Here is a 20,679-nt window from a genome sequence, read left to right as displayed (position 1 = left end):
GCGCTAATTACTATTCCCCCTCCAGGCCGACATGGATAGTAGGGAAAGATGTAACTCTGGTGGAGTTTTTTCGCCACCTGCCGGATGTGCCCGGCTAAGGCCCGGTTCACATTAGCGTTCCCTGTCCGCATCCGCCTGATCGGATCCGGACCGTATACTGTACAAACGGAACGTACGTTCCGCATAGCAATGCAAAGGCTTTGCGGACGTTCACACGCGTCCGTTCCGTACAGTACGGAGCCGGACCGGATCCGGACACTTTTCCAACATGCGCTATTTTTTGGTCCGGCTCATCCGGCCCACGTATCGGACCGGAGCCTGACTGCACCATCCGGATATAGAAAACCAATGGGAAACGGAAGCACAGAACACACTGGAGACAACACCGGACGTTCTACCCCACTTTCTATGCGTATTTATAGCGGCCATTTCGGATGGGGACACATGGGCCCAGCATATCTGGAGTGGAGCAGCAGTGACACACGTGCTGGAGCTGTTTTGGCAGTATGTCGGAGGTGGAGGTGAGGCCTACAGCGGAGGACCTGACAGGTGCACCTTCTGCAGACCCCAACAAATTTTAAGGTATTTTGTTGTTGTTTTTTCCCCCCACGGATCCGGATGGCAGCCTGAAGCAGTCCTGATGCAAATGGACCGGATCGGAACCGTGCGGTTCCAATCTGGATCAGGTCCTGATACGATCCGAATCCGGTCCGTTTGCATGCCAAAACGCAAGTGTGAATGGGGCCTAACGGATAAGTACCGAAAAAAGTTGCAAAACTTTTTTTTTTTTTTTTATCCCACCCGCATCACATTCTGGCCCATATGCAATAAACTTTTTCTCCTGAGTTTTCTCCTAGGTGATATTTTCAAACTTGCCAATAAAATGCCTTTTCAAATACAACAAGCACAAATTACCCAAAATCATTTTGATGGTATGTTTTAACCAACTTTTTGGTACTTTTTCAGTTGAAAAGTTCTGGAAAGTTATTTTAAATAGAAGATGGAAAATTATCTCCTAGGAGAAAACTCTGGAGGAAAAGGGAATTGCATGTGGGCCTCTGTTTCTCCCCGGTATATCCCATCTTCTATGCAGCACAAAACTAGTATACAGGCGGAATCCTGCAGCATCTCTCCCCTTCCTCCCGGAATATCTCTTCCTCTCCACCCGGCGGAAGCAAAACAAGGCAGCACCGCAACGCAGCGCTTCCTCCAGGCAGACTGTTACATGGGAGCCGCACTACTCTCATTGGCTGCGTCTGCGTTCCACTGCTCCTCATTGGTTCAGAGTAGCAGAGAGTGACTGCCCCCTCCGCATTGATCGCTCCTCATTGGTTCAGAGTAGGATGAGGTGACCGCCCCCTCCGCGGCTCGCTGGTCCAGAGGCAGGAGTGGAATTTGCCTTATTAGGTGAGTGAGTAATTTTACAGCCCGGGGCGCTTCCTGCAGGGTGTGTTCTCTCTGCAGATCCAGCTCGGGTGATCGGGGAGTCCGCAGGGTAACCACATGAACTCTTCTATTACCATTAACACTACTGTAACTTGTTGCATAGCTTAGGCTTAGGAGGAGCGCCCAGCACATGCTGACACTTGTAGTGCTGTCACCAGGCATCACTGCCAGGCTTTGCCATGAAAGCTGCCAGCATGAGAGATACATGGAGGCTGCCATCACTGACCTGCTCCTGTAAATTCACCATGCCTGGCTGTATTGCTTATTCCTTGTCAGTAATACTAATATGGTGAGGTCTGAATTGATCATCCTGAAACAGCTATGCAGACCAGGAGTTTGGGGACAACTGATAAGCATGTTCATTTGAGCCATCATTATTATTTAGTATCTATATAGCGCTGACATCTTCCCCAGCACTGTACAGAGTGTATACAGTATATACATTTCTTGCCACTAACTGTCCCTCAGAGGAGCTCACAATCTAATCCCTATCATAGTCCTATGTCTATGTATGTATCATGTAGTGTATGTATCATAGTCTTGGGCCCATTTATAGTAAGCTATTCACTTATCTGTATGTATTTGGGGATGTGGAAAAAAACCCAAACAGACACAGGGAGAACATACAAACTCTTTGCAGATGTTGATCTGGCTGGTATTCAAACCAGGGAACCCAGTGCTGCAAGGCGAGAGTGCTAACCACTACACCACCGCGCTGCCCACAAGCCATGATTAATCTAATGCTGGGCATACACGGCTCGATTTTGCTGCTCGATCGATTCCCTGCTCGATTCTGCAGGCGATTCTCTTATCTTCCGCTCGTTTTTCCTATCTTTTTCCATTGTCCTCAATGCAGAATCAAGTGGCGAAACGATCGGGCGCGAGATCGGAAATTATCTATCGAGCCATCTAAATGGCTCAGAATCGAGCTTTGTATGCCCAACATAAGATTTAACTTCTTTCCATTCAGTAGCTGATACCTCCTTTCCCACGAGACATCTTAACCTTTTCTTATTTTATTGAGGTTAAACCCCTCCCACAGTGTGATGTCATGACCATGTTCCTGACAGTCTGTAAACCTGGCAAGCAATCAGTATCTCCCGTTGTGCATAGAACTGTAAGTAATTAACATTCAGTACAGATCACCTGGCAGAACTAAAGATGTCACCACCAGTGATACATTTCAGAATGTAAATCAAGGAGAGGAAAGATTTCACAATGGACAAACACTGACTAAATAATCTGTAAATGAATATTGTAAACAATAAGCAGTTTTATTTATGTTATTTCCACTGCAGTTCCTCATTAATTACTTCAGGACCGAGCTGATTGAAATCTATGCCCTGTTTTGGTGGTTACCTGGCTGGCAGGGCCTAGATTTCAATCAGTCGCTCCCGCCGATCTCGCCACTTATTCCCTGCCGTCTCCTGCTGCAGCTCACTGGCTCTGCCTGTCTCTGTGACGGCAAAGTTCCTGTGAGAAGGCCGCTTTCATTGGCTCCTGGCCCTGTCTTTCAATATAAGCAACTCCCATTGGCTTACATTGAAAGACAGGGTTAGGTGCCAATGAAAGCAGCTCCTGACCGGCTCACAGGAACTTTGCCGTCATACAGATGGCAGAGTGGGAGGCCCTGGATTCAGACGTGCGGTGGTTATGTGCGGTGATTCGTTATCCGTCAGGATTCCCCCGTTTCTGTACCAGTGGTCTCTGGTCCTTAAGGGGGCAGAGACTACTGGTACTTAAAGAGAGTCTGAAGCGAGAATAAATCTCGCTTCAGACCTCATAAATAGCAGGGGCATGTGTGCCCCTGCTAAACCGCCGCTATCCCGCGGCTTAACGGGGGTCCCTTCACCCCCAAATCCCCCTCCGTACAGCGGGGGAGCGTTTCCTGGTTGGTGCAGGGCTAACCGCCGCAGCCCTGCCCCACGCACGTCTGTCAGCGCGTATCTCCGCCTCTCCCCGCCCCTTTCAGTCTTCCTTCACTGAGAGGGGCGGGGGAGAGGCGGCGATGCGCCGCTGATAGACGCGACTGGAGGCAGGCCTGCAGCCGTTAGCCCTGCCTCCAGGAGCGACCAAGTCTGCGACCAAGTGTTGCAGTGGGGGGTTTGGGGGTGAAGGGACCCCCGTTTAGCGGCGCAATAGCGGCGGTTTAGCAGGGGCACACGTGCCCCTGCTAACTTTGAGCTCTGAAACAAGATTTATTCTCGCTTCAGAGTCTCTTTAAGTGGTTAAAGAACTCTTGACTCGGGTGTAAAATTACTGAATGAAGCCCATGAGGGCTAGATTACCCCCTCCTGAGTCTCCAGATGCTTTTCCTTGTCCTCGAGGCCCCTCCCATTCTTATCTCCCCAGCCTCCCAGAAGTTCATCCAAGCGGCGTATAGTGATTCTGATCTGCACTTGCGCAGTGAAAGAAAGCGCTTGTGGATGATCGCTTACTTTTGCTGTGCATGTGCAGAAAGGAACTTCTGAATCCCGCTGCGCCACTTGGGTGAACTTGCAAAAAATAATTCAATGGAGGTTTCCAGTCGCATAGGCATGTCACCTGTCGAGCATCCCTTGAGCAACATGGCTAGGCAAGGCTGACCAACATGTTGTTAGTCTTCAGGCTAACAACGTGTTCTGTTCCTATATATTTTTTTGGAGGTGGGGGGGGGGAAGAGACTGAAGTCTCTTTTTTTTTTTACCTTATTTTGTCACACAATCCTCTTCAGCATTAAGGTCCAAGTGGAATCGCAGCATCCACGTGGCAGATGAGTGATTTATTAGTGAGAAATAGCCCTGCAAAGCTCCCGGGTTTGCAGGGCTTTACTTCCTTAAAGAGGCAGAGCTTTGCGCTGTCGCTCTGCCTCCTCCACAGTCAATCTCCGCTCATTGCCGCCTTTCCCTGCCCCTCTTACGCTTCTTTCACTGAGAGGGGCGGGGAGGGGGCGGAGATCCACAGAGATTGATTGCGGAGAAGCAGAGCTACAGCACAAAGTTCTGCCTCCCTGGACAGTATAATCTGCAACCTGCAAAGTCGTGGAACTTTGCAAGTCTATTTCTCACTAATAAATCCCTCATCTGCTGCGGGGATGTGGCGATTCCACTTGGACATTCAAGAGACTCAGTAACAAAAAAAAAGTTCCCCTGGGGGGTACTCACCTCGGGAGGGGGAAGCCTCAGGGTCCCAATGAGGCTTCCCCCTCCCCTGTAGCTGCAGGCAGTCCAGCGCTGGCTCCCCCGAAGTCTCCGGCAATCCTGGCTCGACAAGCCTGACAAGCTAGATATATTTACCTTCCCTGGCTCCAGTGGGGGCGCTGTTGCGGCTCTCCGCATGAAGATAGGCGGAATAGCCGATCTCCGTCGAGTCCGCTTTACTATGCAGGATCAGGAGACTTGCGCCTGCCCAGTAGAGCGTACTGACAGCGATCGGCTATTTCCGCCTATCTCTGAGAGGAGAGCCGATACTGCGCCTGCGCTGGAGCCGGGAAGGTAAATATTTACATCCCTGCTGTTCGGGGAGCTTTTTCCGCCGCCGCCGCCGTGGGACCAAGGAGGACAGGGAAGCCTCAATAGGATCCGGATGCTTCCCCCACCCGAGGTGAGTATCCCCCAGGGGAACTCTTTCTTGTTACAGGTTTTCTTTAATACTGAAGAGGATTTTATGACAAAATAAGGTAAAATAAAGAGACTTCAAAGTCTCTTTAAGTGGAGAGAACCATGCTCTCGGCTGAAGAGATCCGCCAAGGTGATCGCTGGCCTATAGGATTCAGAGGCTTCTATATACACGCTGAATTCCTGGCAGAGGTGGTAACCGCTTTGGCTCAGTTTCATCTAGATCAGGGGTCTCAAACTCAATTTACCTGGGGGCCGCAGGAGGCAAAGTCAGGATGAGGCTGGGCCGCAAAAGGGATTTCAGAATCGCGGCGCATCGCCGCCTCTGCCCGCCCCTCTCACGCTTCCTTCACAGAGAGGGTCGGGGAGAGGCTGAAAGCTCTGCCCCTTCCAGGAAATGCCGTCGGATTTCCCCCGGGCGATTTGGGGGCTCTGCAGCCCTCATTTAGCGGCGGGGATGCGGCGGATTACTTGGGAGCACTGAAGCAAACTATAAGGAACCTTTTGCCGGCGAGGGCCACAAAATATTGTATCGAGGGCCGCAAATGGGCCGTGAGTTTGAGACCCCTGATCTAGCGTGTGTACAGGGCGCTGAAGGGGGGGGGGGAGTGGATCCTGAAGAGAATGAGCAGCATCTGGACACTCAAGAGGAGGTAATCTATGGTAACTCATCATGGGCTTCATAAAAAAAAATTTTCTCTGATTTCTGGGGTGCTTTAACATGCTTGGTTTATCAGTATTACAGCCAGCCATCCGGCATCTTTTAGGACCCATACATATCTATTGGCTTTTCTGCTTAACCTCCTTGGCGGTATGATTATTTCTGGATTTTATTGTCTAAAAGCAGTACAATTTTTTTCACACTCTTTTAGCCCCAAAACGAGGGAAAAAAAATCACACCGCAGTGAGAACTGCGGCAGCCCTGCACTTACCTTGCTGGGATCCAGCGCTGCAATTCTCCCTCCTTCCTCCAGGTGGCACTGTAACCCTTTAGCGAGATCACTGTCTGCCGTCATGACGACAAATGGCGATCGCACCAGAGGGATCCAGAGCCTCAGAGGACAGGAAGAAGAATGGCTGCCAACATCTGGATCCCGGGTAGGCGAGTTGAAAATGACTGCTGCGCTGCAGGCTCTGCATATAACTCTCGGCTAACCCGAGTCAGGCTTGGGACTACCGTTCCTAGCTTTTTTTTCCTCATTTTCTGCGCGTTCACTCGTTTTTGTGGGCGTTTTGTAAGCACTTTTGCAGAGCGCTTCCATCTTTTGATCAGGAAAAAAAAATCCGGAAAAAATAAATACAATGTATTTTTCTTTACTCTCACGCAATCGCTTGCCAAAGCGATTCTGTGAGCGTTTTTCCTATACCTTCCATTGAGGCAAATCGCCTAAAAAATGTCCCAAGCACCACTTTTTAAAGCGGATCGCAAACGAACCGCTCTGATATGAACTCATAGAGAATCATTGCACAAGTGCTTTCAGGGCGATATTGAAAATCGCCAGCGCTTAAAATTTTACAAAAATGTCTATAATGTGAACAAGGCCGTAATGCGCTGCCCAGAAAAGCATTCCATATTCCAGATGCAGCCTTGAGCTAAACAGGGGCAGAATTATGCTAGCATCCCAAGTTTTTATTTCCCTTTTAATGCATTTCCAAATATTGTATGCTTAAACTGCAGCTGCTTGGCATTGAATATGATTATTTAACTTGTTGTCAACCAATACTCCTACACCCTTTTCACGTTTGATGTCCCCATCATATGGGAGAATAAACATACAAATATCCAGGCACATCGCCTCTAGTTAGGACATTAAATAAATTTTTAGGGAAAGGGAGGTGCTGAAGGGGGTGTGGCTAGAAACAGCAAAAATCAATTAACCCTTCGCACACTCACATGCAAATGTTCAAACAAATGCATTCACAGATTTACTCATCCAGGCACAACTGTTATCCCTACTGCTAAATTAAAAGCCAGGGTTTTAGTTCACAGAAGAATGCATTCTTATGCTTAGTCACCTATACTGCGCAGAAGTACCCAGGTAAACATAGGTGTCCTAACTCTGGCCCTGTAACATGCATAGTGCAGACATGCAAACACATTCATTGCATCAAACCTATCAATGGATTAGGAGCACACATCCTAACTTCCTCTCCTGGGAAAGACAGTGCATCTTACCAATCGCACAAGGGAGCTAATTTTATGTGTCCATGTGCACTATGCGCATACACCAGCATAAGCTGTCTGCATGCTGACAAACATACAGGGGAAGGGGGGAGTGCACCGAATTAGACCCTAGCCACAGGGGTCAATGATAAGAATAAACATACAAATATCCAGGCACATCGCCTCTAGTTAGGACATTAAATAAATTTTTAGGGAAAGGGAGGTGCTGAAGGGGGTGTGGCTAGAAACAGCAAAAATCAATTAACCCTTCGCACACTCACATGCAAACAGCAATATGGGAGAGGAAGGGGAAACCCTAGGTACCAGAGAACTATATAGGAGAAAGAGGGGTGTCACTAGAAACCAGGGAACTGTATAGGTGAGGGAGGGGGACTCTAGACATAAGGGGTACCGTATGGGGGAGGGACGACCACTAGACACCAGTTAACGTTATAGGGGAGCGAGGGGGCAATTAGACACCATGGAACTGTATAAGGGAGGGAGTTGGCCTCTAGAAATTGACTAGGTCCCAGTGTTCCCTTTCAGCCCACTTTGTATTTGAGTTTGCCCTGCCTAATTTAGAACATTGTGCTGTAAGCATCTCTGCTGTGTAGAAGATTTGGACAGTTTTAGGTCAGCTGACGAGTATGTCTGATTATTCGCAGATTGCCTACTTCATTTAGGTACCAAGATGTCAAAGTCTTTGAAGAAGATCGTGGAGGAGAGTCGGGAGAAGAATGTCACAGAGATTGACATGTGTGACAGAGGCATCAGTAACATGCTGGACATCCCCGGCCTATGTAAGCTGCATTCATATGTGTATACAGTGCTTCTATCTTAAAGGAGATTTCCAAAGGTTTTATCGGCTTGGACATTGAATAAGACCAACATTAGTTATTTATGAGACTTTAAAAATAAAGTTTTGTCCTTCAAAAACCAGAAGCAAAAGTGTTTCCTATCCCTTAGGCTGTGTTCTCACTAGAGCGGATAACTTTTGTGCGTTCTCTGTTCATCGTTAAACTGACAGTGAACATCTCCTAGTTCATAAATTGCGAGATCTGCTGCGGTAACCGGACCGCACTTCTATGCAGTCCGTGAGTGTCCTGGGCATGTGGATGCGTCTGCATCTGCCCTGGGCTATGCGTCCCGCCGCCGATTGTCACCACTCGCATCCTGTATACAGGAAAGAAGCATGGGGATCCCCATTGAGCTACAAAAGACCAATGGGAATCCTCAGCAGCAGGGAAAATTCTCATTGGTCCATAGTAGACTAATGAAAATTCTCCCTGTTGCTATGGAGAATTCACCTAACGCAACCGATGGAGAGCCCCATGCTTCTGCTAGCCTCCAGGCTGAATATTGAGGGATTGAGCGGCGGCGATCGGCAGCGGGACAGATGAACGGCGATCGCTGAGGGTGGATGCAAAATGGATCCACAAAATGGAAGTGTCCATTTTGTGTCCATTGAAGTGGGTACCAAGCCTCAGACTCTCTGCTCTGCTTTCCAACTCATGTCCACTGAAAGAGTCAGAGGGATGACTAGGATGACAAACGACATGACTAACAGCTCCAGCTGTAGCCTTTCATGCCGCAGTCCAGGTTGTATACAGTACAGACAGGTTGTATACAGTATATTAAATACAGTAGAATATTATTTAAATTGTGTGCTAGAATTTTTTTTTTTTTTGTAATGAAAATGAAAAAGTAAAATTACCTAAAAACAATTCCCAAGTAGTGATGGTTATGTTTAGGGGAACGCCTGGGAAAGCATGTGATTTGTATGATCAGCTGATAGATTTGTAAAGCTCTGAATTGCTGTGATCACCTCCTGCTTTAGGCCTCGTTCACATCTGCTGCGCTGAAAAACGTGTGAAACCGCGTGGTAAAAACCGCATGTGCTTGTGCGCGCTTTAGTGCGCATTTCTGTGCGTTGCGCTGCGCTTCTTTAACCCCACTGGCGGTATAAAAAATTCCGCCAGGAGGCAGCGCAGCAGTTTTTTTTTTTTTTTTCTTATATCATGTAGCGAGCCCAGGGCTCGCTACATGATAGCCGCTGCTCAGCAGCATCCCCCCACCCGCTTCGATCGCCTTCGGCGATCTCCGATCAGGAAATCCCGTTCAAAGAACGGGATTTCCTGGAGGGCTTCCCCCGTCGCCATGGAGTCCCGATCCACCCCTCAGCGCTGCCTGGCACTGATTGGCCAGGCAGCGCACGGGGTCTGGGGGAGCCGCGCGGCGCGACGGATAGCGGCGATCGAGCGCAGGGCGGCGGCGATCGGTGTGCTGACGCAGCTAGCAAAGTGCTAGCTGCGTGCAGCAAAAAAAAATTAAACAAATCGGCCCAGTAGGGCCGGAGAAAACCTCCTGCGCGGCTTACCCCGAACTACGCATGCGATTCTATGCGCTAAAAAAGCGCACCCATTCACTTGCATTGATGTGCGCTTTCCAGCTCAACGCACAGAAATGCATGCAACCCTACATTTCTGTAACGCTGCTCAGTGCAACGCATAGATGTGAACCAGCTACATTTAGTTACATGGGAATATAAATACCTTGCTGAACGCACAGGGCTGTGCGCTGTAAAAAGCGCACAGAAATGGCCCTGATGTGAACGAGGCCTTACCACATGAGGACTAGCAAATCAGAGACTTGCATATCTATCACCTGACCAAACCGATCACATGCTTCACTATGAGTTCTCCTGGACATGACCATCACTAGTCCCCAGAAAACCTCCAGCTGCCTGCTCACTTCACCCCTCCCAGACAGTGGCAAACCATGATTCCTGATAGGCTATAAATCAAAATCGGAAGGATATGCTTTTGGTTAAAGGACAACTGTGAGATGAATATGGAGGCAGCCATGTTTCTTTCCGTTTAAACAATACCAGTTGCCTGGCAGCCCTGCTGGTCTGTTTGGCAGCAGTAGTGTCTGAATAACACCAGAAACAAGCATGCAGCTAATCTTGTCAGCTCCGACAATGTAAGAAACACCTGATCTGCTGCATGCTTGTTCAGGGGCTATGGCTGAAGGTATTAGAGGCAGAGGGTCAGCAGGGCTGCCAGGCAACTGGTGTTGTTTCAAAGGAAATAAATATGGCAGCCTGCTTATGACTCTCGTTACAGTTGTCCTTTAACACAATTCTAAGCTGCGTACAATGTGTTTACGTTAACATCTCATTTGTTATCTCTGACTATTATTATTATTGACATGGTAAGGCCAAGCCTCCGCAAAAGTGCTGACCGCGCAAAACGGCTGTCAGGCTTTCAGTGCCCTGCACCCACCGCCCCACACTTGCTCATCAGAACCGGTATGTGCACTAGATTATGCCACATCGCATGTATGCAAGTTTTTCCTTTTTATTCGTATTTGTGACACAAACTGAATTTAAGCAGTCAACAATGGTGCCGCCCTCCACTTCTGTGTTTTACCATGCTTATAGATCTATTATGGCCAGAGCACGCTGAAGATTTGTGAGTACTGGATCCTGGTGTGTGTACTCACCACTGCCTGGACCCTAAAAAAAGTTCCCTGGGGTATTCGCCTCGGGTGAGGGAAGCCTCCGGATCCTATCGAGGCTTCCCCAGTCCTCCTGTATCCCATGCCGGTCTCGCTGTGCCTCTCCGAACAGCGGGGATGTAAATATTTACCTTCCCGCCTCCAGCGCAGGCGCAGTATCGGCTCTCCGCTCAGAGATACACGGAAATAGCCGATTGCTGTCGGGCCTCTCTACTGTGCAGGTGCAAGTCTCCTGCGCCTGCGCAGTGGAGCGGACCTGACAGAGATTGGCTATTTCCGCCCATCTCTGTGCTGAGAGCCGCAACAGCGCCCCCGCTGGAGGCGGGAAGGTAAATAAATGTAGCTTGTCAGGCTTGTCGAGGGAGGATTGCCGGAGACTTCAGGGGAGCCAGCGCTGGATTGCCTGCAGCTACAGGGATGGGGAAGCCTCATTGGGACCCTGAAGCTTCCCCCTCCCGAGGTGAGTACCCCCCAGGGGAACTTCTTTTTGTTAGTCTCTTTAAAGGGCACTGCAGTGCCAACGCAATTTTCCTCATTGTTATTATTATTATTATTATTGATTTATAAAGCCCCAACATATTCTGTGGTACTGAATATAGATGTGACTTGTTTCTGGTGTTGGATGGAGGCTTACATTGTCCTTTTCTTTCTTTACAGTCACCCTATCCCACATCACTCAGCTCATCCTCAGTCACAACAAGCTGACCAGTAAGTAGACTTGTATGCTGCCTTTACCTCCTCTCTGCTCCGTTCTGCAACCAAACTTCTTGTGTGCTTTGCTTCTAAAAACAGACGTGAGAGCAGGGGCGTATCTAGAGGGGTGCAGGCATGGCTCGTGCCATGGGCGCCACAGCACCCATGGGCGCCATGCCTGCTCCTGTACTGCACCACCATGCCTGCCCTTGTGCTGCGACCCATGCCTCCCCATCAATTAGACCTCAGATCGGATTCATTCTGTTATCCGAGGAACATGGCTACTTAACTTACGTATGGCACACTTGGCTTAGTGTTAGTAAAGAGAACAGCGAGGAAATAAGAGAATAAGATGACATATTTCCAGAAAAGTACCTTCAGCAACATTCCAAGCCCAAAAAACACGGGCAACCATTACACATGCAAAAGTAGTACAGAGGCGCCAACAGGGTAAAAACAACATTTCTTTAAAATGGATAAAATTAAGTAGGTAGCGGTGGACTCCAAAACAGACACAAAAATTGCTGTTTTGAGCAAAAATCAGTTTATTTACATACTCTGAACAAGGTGCAACGCGTTTCGCGGGTATATCCCACTTCCTCAGGCAATAAATAGGAGCATATTACCAATGCGGTCCGGTACATAGCCTGGCGCCTCTGTTACACATGTACGCGAGAAAGGATGCTGTTTTTAGAGAGGAAGAGGGCTCCGACCAGAGGGGGGTGCAATTTCAGTGCTTGCCATAGGCGCTATATTACCAAGATACGCCCCTGCGTGAGAGGGATATGGAGGCTGCCATATTTATTTCATTTTTAATAATGCACATTGCCTGGCAGTCCTGCTTATCCTCTGCCTCTAATACTATAGCCAGAGACACTGAACAAGCATGCGGCAGATCAGGTGTTTCTGACAAGATCTGCATGCTTGTTTCAGGTGTGTGATTCAGACACTACCGATGCTTGACAGATCAGCAGCACAGCCAGGCAACTGGTATTATTTAAAATGAAATAAGTATGGCAGCCTCCACATCCCTCTCACATCAGGTGTGCTTTAAAGTGTACCTGAGCCGAAACCCGTGTACAAAAGGAGGTACTTGGCTAAAGAGAGGGAAGCCTCTGGACCCTATTGAGGCTTCCCTCTGCATCCTGCGGTCTCCCCTCGCCGAGCGTGGACCACTGAAAGATGGCCGACAAGGGATAGTCGGCAAGTTTATCGGGGCTGCGTTCCCCTTCTGGCATCAGCACAGCTGTTCATATGCAGTAAACTGGAGCCGCTATTGCGCATGTGCAGCCGTACTCCTGACAGAAGAGAAGCGCAGCTCCGATGGTCCACAAGGGGGGACCAGAGGACTCAGTGAGAAGCCTCATTAGATGCAGAGGCTTATCTCCCTTTAGTTAAGTATCTCTATCTGAGCCCAAGCTTCAGTACAGGTTCTCTTTAACCCCCTGAGCCTTATGCCCGTCGCTAGCCTCAGGAGTCTCCCAGCATTAAGCTATTAGATTTAATAGCTGCACAAGGTTTAGCTAGCACTAGGCTAGCCAGTATAGGTGTCCAGCACCCCCGATCACCTCTGATCCAGCCACTTATACATTACCCAGCCTCCCCGCACAGCTCCGGTGTTCTCTATGGGGAGGATTGTGACTGCGCATGACGTCTGCGCATGACTAGGCTGGGTAATGTATAAGTGGCTGGATCAGGGGTGATCGGGGGTGCTGGACACCTATACTGGCATTGTTTAAAAGGAAATAAATATAGCAGGCTCTGTATCCCTCTCACCTCGGGTTCACTTCATAGACCTAAGCAATTTTTTTCAGAATTGAAATTGAACACGTGTTTGATGCATTGGTCAGATTTTTGAAATGTTACAATCCAGTCAGATGAACTGATTGTAATTCTGTGAAAGAAATTTGCGACTGATGGTGTCAGCTTGGCGAAGTGGATCTATCTTCACAGGGGTTGCCTCCTAGCAGGGGAGAGACATTGGGCTTGATTCATTAAGCTGCACTGCTAAAGCAGCGCACTTTAATGTGATGGAGCGGCCGCTAATGCATACCTTACACAGTGCTCGCTGCTATGTAAGGAGCGTGCCTTCCATAGGAGCGTGCCTTCCATAGCAGCGTGCCTTCCATAGCAGCGTGCCTTCCATAGCAGCGTGCCTTCCATAGCAGCGTGCCTTCCATAGCAGCGTGCCTTCCATAGCAGCGTGCCTTCCATAGCAGCGTGCCTTCCATAGCAGCGTGCCTTCCACAGGAGCGTGCCTTCCACAGGAGCGTGCCTTCCACAGGAGCGTGCCTTCCACAGGAGCGTGCCTTCCACAGCAGCGTGCCTTCCACAGCAGCGTGCCTTCCACAGCAGCGTGCCTTCCACAGCAGCGTGCCTTCCACAGCAGCGTGCCTTCCACAGCAGCGTGCCTTCCACAGCAGCGTGCCTTCCACAGGAGCGTGCCTTCCACAGGAGCGTGCCTTCCACAGGAGCGTGCCTTCCACAGGAGCGTGCCTTCCACAGGAGCGTGCCTTCCACAGGAGCGTGCCTTCCACAGGAGCGTGCCTTCCACAGGAGCGTGCCTTCCACAGGAGCGTGCCTTCCACAGGAGCGTGCCTTCCACAGGAGCGTGCCTTCCATAGGAGCGTGCCTCGTGCCTTCCATAGGAGCGTGCCTTCCATAGGAGCGTGCCTTCCATAGGAGCGTGCCTTCCATAGCAGCGTGCCTTCCATAGCAGCGTGCCTTCCATAGCAGCGTGCCTTCCATAGCAGCGTGCCTTCCATAGGAGCGTGCCTTCCATAGGAGCGTGCCTTCCATAGGAGCGTGCCTTCCATAGGAGCGTGCCTTCTTATACATAGTTACTATCTAAGTAAGGCACACTCCTTACATAACATCAAACGCTGCTATATAAGGCATGCATTAGCGGCCACCTCGTCACATTAAAAGACCACTATTGTGAAAAATTGTGAGATTTAAAATGCATGCAAACATATAGAAATACAAAGTATTTTTCTTCCAGAGTAAAATGAGCCATACATTACTTTTCTCCTATGTTGCTGTCACTTACAGTAGGTAGTAGAAATCTGCCAGAATCAACAGGTTTTGGACTAGTCCATCTCTTCATGGGGGATTCTCAGCAAGGCTCTTATTCTTTATAAAGACATTGGCCTCAATTCACTAAGATCATGCTAGAGATAATAAGGCAAGAGAAAACTTACCTCCACACGTGAGAGAGTTATCTTACCTCTTCATTCCTTAAGTTACCTCTCCTGTAGTTAATTTACCTCCTCTGTAGTTAATTTACCTCCTCTGTAGTTATTTTCACGTGCAGCTAATTAACAGCGTGTCTTTAACTCTGGAGTTATTTTAAGGATTGGAGAGTTAATTTAAAGACAGAAGAGTTAACTTTAGGTTTGCCTGAGGTAAAATGTTTCCTGAATACTACATGCCTTATCACCATGGTAACAACTCTAGAAGAGTTATTAAAGACAAGAGATAAGTTTAGTGAATTGAGGCCATTACCTGAAAAGGATTTATACAATGATGCTGGCCAACCTCCCTGCTTGCTGCACAATTTTTTAAAGAAGAAACGTACTTCTTATTTGTATGTGTTTACATGTATTTTAAGTTGTTCGGTTTTAGTGATAGTGGTCCTTTAACCTCCTTGGCGGTAACCCCGTGTGTGACACGGGGTAAGCCGCCGGAGGGTGCCGCTCAGGCCCTGCTGGGCCGATTTACTTAATTTTTTTTTTGCTGGACGCAGCTAGCACTTTGCTAGCTGCGCCAGCACCCCGATCGCCGCCGCCGCGCGCCCGATCGCCGCTATCCGGTGCGGCGCGCGGCCCCCCCCCCCCAGACCCCGAGCGCTGCCTGGCCAATCAGTGCCAGGCAGCGCCGAGGGGTGGATCGGGTCTCCCAATGACGTCCCGACGTCGCTGACGTCGGTGACGTCATCCCGCCCCGTCGCCATGGCGACGGGGGAAGCCCTCCAGGAAATCCCGTTCTTTGAACGGGATTTCCTGATCGCCTATTGCCGGAGGCGATCGGCGGGGCTGGGGGGATGCCGCTGAGCAGCGGCTATCATGTAGCGAGCCCTCGGCTCGCTACATGATAAAAAAAAAAAAAAATTTAAAAAAAACTGTTGCGCTTCCCCCTGGCGGTATTTTTCATACCGCCAAGGGGAGTTAAGGTGTGTTGCTTTAGCAGTGCAGCTTAGTGAGTCAAGCCCATTGAGTCTTGGCTCCTGCTGTGACGAAGTGACATATGCGCAATGCCCTCTGTCGGGCAGAACGAGAACCTGCTGTGTGGGCCGTGAGGGCTATTGTTACGCCTTTGCCCTCTATCAGATCGGGGCCTGCAGAAGTGGGAGGTGTCTGGTCTAAAGGTACCCATATATCTAGTGTTTCTGGCGACCGATCGCATCTGATTGGAGAGAGAGAGATTAGTTGGCTGCCATAACAGCAGGCTGTTTCCCGATTTGATTCAAGCATTTAATCTTTTGGCCTCATGACCTCCCCTGTTGCCCCTGCATTATTACTTTACCTTCTGTCATCCGCCGCCGTGTCCACACTCCTCTGCCACGTTCATGCCCCACGTAGTTGTCAGCATACTGCACGAGGGGTGCATGTTTGACATCACGCGATGGGACCATGCGCTGGCAACCATGTGGGGCATGATCACGAAGAGGAGTGTGGACACGGCGGCGAAGGACAGAAGGTAAAGTAATAATGCAGGGGCACTAGGGGCGGAGCAGTGCTTTTCAGCGCAGGAAGATTTCGGCGCAGTCTTCGCCACCATAGACTGTAATAGGAATTCTAGCTATAGTGGCGCTCAGTGAGTAACATCGGTGCTGTCAGAAGATGGGGCTGAAGTTGCTTTTAAAACACAATTCGGCAATCGCTGGAAGCCAAATTATATCATTCCCCACTTTCCATGGCGGCCTGGAGGGGGAATAGTAATTAACACGTCCGGGACTTGTGCAGCAGCAGGATCAGCCATATACCATGTATCCTGTGCCTAAGTCTCCAGCGCCGATTTCAAATGTATGCACTGGGGGGGCTGTGGTGTTGTGGGAAGAGTACATGTACATGGGGGGACAGCGGCCAGGAGTTTTCATCGCGTTTGTCGTTTTGCAATTTATCGCACGCAATTCTCATTGTGCACCCAAACAAGCATGTTGGTCCAAGATTTTCCAGCATATCCCTTCGATCTATCATATCATCTAAGATCTATGGCCACCTTAAAGTGAACCTCCGGACTAAAAATCTACTTAGCAGAACTGAAAAGGCTTGGTGTTTCTTTAACAGTTTCACAGCATCAGAACTTTGTTTTTCCTACCCAAGCATCATTTTTAGCTGCATTTTTAGCCAAGCTCCACCCATCAAAGAAAACTGCCCATGGCTTTTTTTCCCTGATGCTGTTCAAAACATGATGGGATTTCCTATGTTATTAACATTGCCTAGCAACTGGGAGGGGTGATCAGCACACAGGACAGTTGGAACTGTGTCTCATGCTCCCTGTCACCTCCTTTCAACCAAAAAGATAGCTGCCCTCATGAAATCAAACATTTGCCTGTTCTTTTAAAACAGGGTGGGTAAGAGATTATATTACCTATCTACCGTATTTTAATTAACATGACTAATGTAACTTAATGACGGTATGTTTGTTTAGGCGAAGTTCCTCTTTAAATGCAGGCAGCGACTTATTCGGATGACTGTAGCAGCTTCCATGGTGGATTTTCCTTAGGAGGATGCCTGCTATTATTATGTGCAGTACATGAAGGGGGGCACAACAGTAGCAAGAGTGGTTGTCTCTCGCTCGTCTGCTAATCTTGTAGCTGCGGTCATGATGCTTTTTCAGCATGCAGGGGAGATTGTAGATGGATTAGGCCGCACAGTGCTACACAGGGAAGTGTCCCCCATAAAAATAGATCTATTTGCCTAGCCCAGTGATCTGCAAATTTGGCTCCCCAGCTGTTAAGGAACTAAAAGTCCCACAATGCATTTGCCTTTATGAATCATGACTGTGGCTGTCAGACTCCTACAATGCATTGTGGGACTTATAGTTCCTTAACAGCTGGAGAGCCAAGTTTGAAGATCACTGGCCTAGCCGACACCGTCAGTCCTAAACCCGCAAAAAAGGATTCATACCAATTCCTTATAAATAATGTTTTGCTTTTTATATACTGTAAAGAGACACTGAAGCGAAAAAAAAATATGATATAGTGAATTGGTTGTGTACTATGAATAATTACTAGAAGATTAGCAGCAAAGAAAATATTCTCATACTTTTATTTTCAGGTATATAGTGTTTTTTCTAACATTGCATTATTCTATAATATGTGCAGATTACACAACATTCAGCATTCAAAATGAGTCTTTCAGAGCAGTCTGTGAAGTAATGACCTCTCCTCTGGCAGAAGAAAAGTAAACAGTTCAATTACAGTTGAGATAATAAAAGTCAGATAACAGCCCTCTCCACGACTAACTTAGTCGGAGAGCTTAATGGCTTGTTTGCATAGAGATAACAACTGGAGTTTCTCAACTCTTCCTGTACTGGAAACAATTAGACTGATGTATCTGATCTTAATGTTTTATTTCTTAGCTGTGCTACACATACAAATCATAATATCATCATTTTTTTTTTGCTTCAGTGTCTCTTTAATGGGCTTTGTGGAAATAGGTTTTCTAGTAGTGGTTTGAAGAGAACCTGTAACGTAAAAAAGTGCCCCTGGGGGTCCTTACCTGGGCAGGGGGAAGTCTCTGGACTCTCTAGGCCCCTCCAAATGGCGAGTGTAAATATTTACCTTCCCCGGTTCCAGCGCAGACGCAGCTCTCCGATGGGCTAAGGCGGAAAGAGCCCATCCCAGTCTGGTCCGCTCTACTGTGCAGACGCAAGTCGCCTGCACAGAAGAGTGGACTCAATTGGGATTGGCTATTTCCGCCTTAGCCCATTGGAGAGCTGCGCTTCAGCCGGGGAAGGTAAATATTGCAGGCGCTACAGTACGACAAATCATCGGCCGTGGTTTCGGAGAGGCCCAGCAAGATCACCGTGGGCTGAAGAAGGACTGGGGAGGATCCAGAGAATTCCCCATCCCGAGGTAAGAACCCCCCAGGGGCACGTTTTATGTTACAGTGTCTACTTTAAACTTGAACAGCTTTTCCTAAAACAGAAATGATGCTGTATCTCTAGGCCTTCTGTGTGGGAAGTATTTGTGCTTGTTGCCCATAGCAACCAGGTAAACCCCTTTTTTTCATTAGCAAGTCGGCACTGTTGAAGGACATTTGGAAGCAGGACAAACATTTCAGCCTCATACACACGCATGATTTAAGTCTGCTGAGACGGCTGATAATAGGCCTGAACAATTTTAGGAAAAAATTGAATTGAGCGATTTCTGTCCGAAATTGCGATTTTTATTCGATTCACGATTTCCTTTAAATCAAGCTTTGTTCCCCCTCTGTGCCTGTTTGTCCCCCTGTCTCTCTTTGTGCCCCATTTGCCTCTTTATGCCTCCTCTGGGTCTCTCTCTTGCTCCCTTTGTGTCTCTGTGTCCACTCTGTCTTTGTGCCCCCTCTGTGTCTCTCTGTGCCTCCTGTCCCCCAAGCTGCATCAGTTCTGGACATAGCTTCCAGCACGAGTCCAGCGATGCCCATCTATCCACTTCTCCTCCTGCAGGCTCTAATGCACGGCATACTTCCTGTATGTCATGTGACATACAGGAACCTGGAGTTTTGACAAGCACAAGAGCCGGCAGATGGCGATAGAGGACGGGCAGCGTTGGACTCGTGTCGGAAGGTTTGTCCAACGCTGCGGGCCGCACGCACCAGGACTTTGGGGAAGTTTAAAGCCACTTCTTCAAACTTCCCCCATGTGGAAATTACATGATTGCGATAATTGACGCTTTGACGATTCCGAAATTGTGATCTTGGTGATCACGATTTCGGTTTAAACTCGATTTATCTTTCAGGCCTAGCTGATAATGACCGCCTCAGCTGACAATCTAGCGTGTGTACAGCGGCCCCAGACGAGCGACCGCCTCTCTGCCAGCCATCCGAGCATCAGCTGATTACTTTGTCTTTGTGCATGCCCCGCTCGCCACATGATGTCATGTCTGCGCCACTCCATTCACCATCCGCTTCCTCCATTGCGTCTGTACAGTGTTGGCCCAGTGATGTCACCTAAGAGATCTGGTCCCTATCCCTGGCGGTCATCATCAGTGTGTACCGCCTTAAAAAACATCTGAATGAGAAGGATAGGGAGACTTGCATATTTATTTCCTTTTTAAACAATGCACATTGCCTGGCAGTCCTGCTGATCCTTTGCCTCTAATACCTTTATCCATAAACCCTGAACAAGCATGCAGCAGATCAGGTGTTTCTGACTGAAGTCTGGCTGGATGGGCTGCATGCTTGTTTCAGGTGTGTGATTCAAACACTAATGCAATCCAAAGAGATCCGCAGAAAGCCAGGCAAATCTCAGTAATAATAATGATGATAATGTGTACTTTAAACCCTTTGGGACCGGCTGCCTACCCCCCCCTTGAGGACCAGGCATTTTACATGCGGAGGGAGCGCATTTGGGGGAGTCAGGTAGCCGCATCCCTGCTAGGGCTTGCTGGGTTGTGTGTGTCGTTTCCCCCCCCCCCCCGCCTCCAGATGTCCCCCCTTTCACCAGCAGCCTTTTCTCACCTCCCAGGCTCAAGCGATGAGCAGCTGTGGACACCTCCGCTCTCGCTGGCTTCCCCGCTGTACTGATGCTAAGTTCCGGGTTGAAATGCTTTTGAAAATAAATAAATCCCTTAGAATCCCCCATGAAAAGATGGACTAGTTCAAAACCTGTTGCTTTTGTCAGATCTCTATTACATACTGTAAGTGACAGCAACATAGGAGAAAAGTAATTTATGGCTCATTTTACTCTGGGAAAAAATGTACTTCTTATTTGTTTATGTTTGCACATATTTTAAATTTTGCAATTTTTTGCCATAGTGCCCCTTTAAGCTAGGTAAACCTTGCAGGATAGCTTCTGCTGGATCTGTTTTCTGTTGGTATCTTGCTATGTTTAATGTGTTTAGCCAAAAATCTATTTTTGTGTTTCATAACACTTCAGTTTTGTGCCCAAATGACTGGGCACCAAATTTATTTCCATCATCCTCTTAAAGGGAAGGTCCAAGCAAAATAAAAAAATGAGTTTCACTTACCTGGGGCTTCTACCAGCCCCATGCAGCCATCCTGTGCCCTCGTAGTCACTCACTGCTGCTTCAGTCCCCCGCTGGCAGCTTTC

At 48.5% G+C, this 20,679-nt stretch overlaps 1 protein-coding gene across 4 annotated transcripts in view; it reads left to right on the top strand.

The window, feature by feature from the left end:
- The first annotated feature begins 1,323 nt into the window (after positions 1-1,323).
- Positions 1,324-20,679, top strand: part of RSU1 (Ras suppressor protein 1) — a 221,135-nt gene continuing 201,779 nt past the window's right edge. For 3 of the 4 annotated variants that reach the window (XM_068235547.1, XM_068235550.1, XM_068235551.1), the window contains exons 1-3: positions 1,324-1,407; positions 7,872-8,006; positions 11,383-11,433. In XM_068235547.1, coding sequence (XP_068091648.1) covers positions 7,898-8,006; positions 11,383-11,433 — 160 coding nt within the window. In that variant the 5' untranslated portion in view covers positions 1,324-1,407; positions 7,872-7,897. The other variant, XM_068235548.1, reaches the window with a different exon arrangement.

This window comes from Hyperolius riggenbachi, chromosome 5 (genome assembly GCF_040937935.1).
Source record: "Hyperolius riggenbachi isolate aHypRig1 chromosome 5, aHypRig1.pri, whole genome shotgun sequence".
NCBI lineage: Eukaryota > Metazoa > Chordata > Amphibia > Anura > Hyperoliidae > Hyperolius > Hyperolius riggenbachi.
The sequence above is the reverse complement of the archived record's forward strand: the minus strand, read 5'-3'. Positions and strand labels throughout refer to the sequence as shown.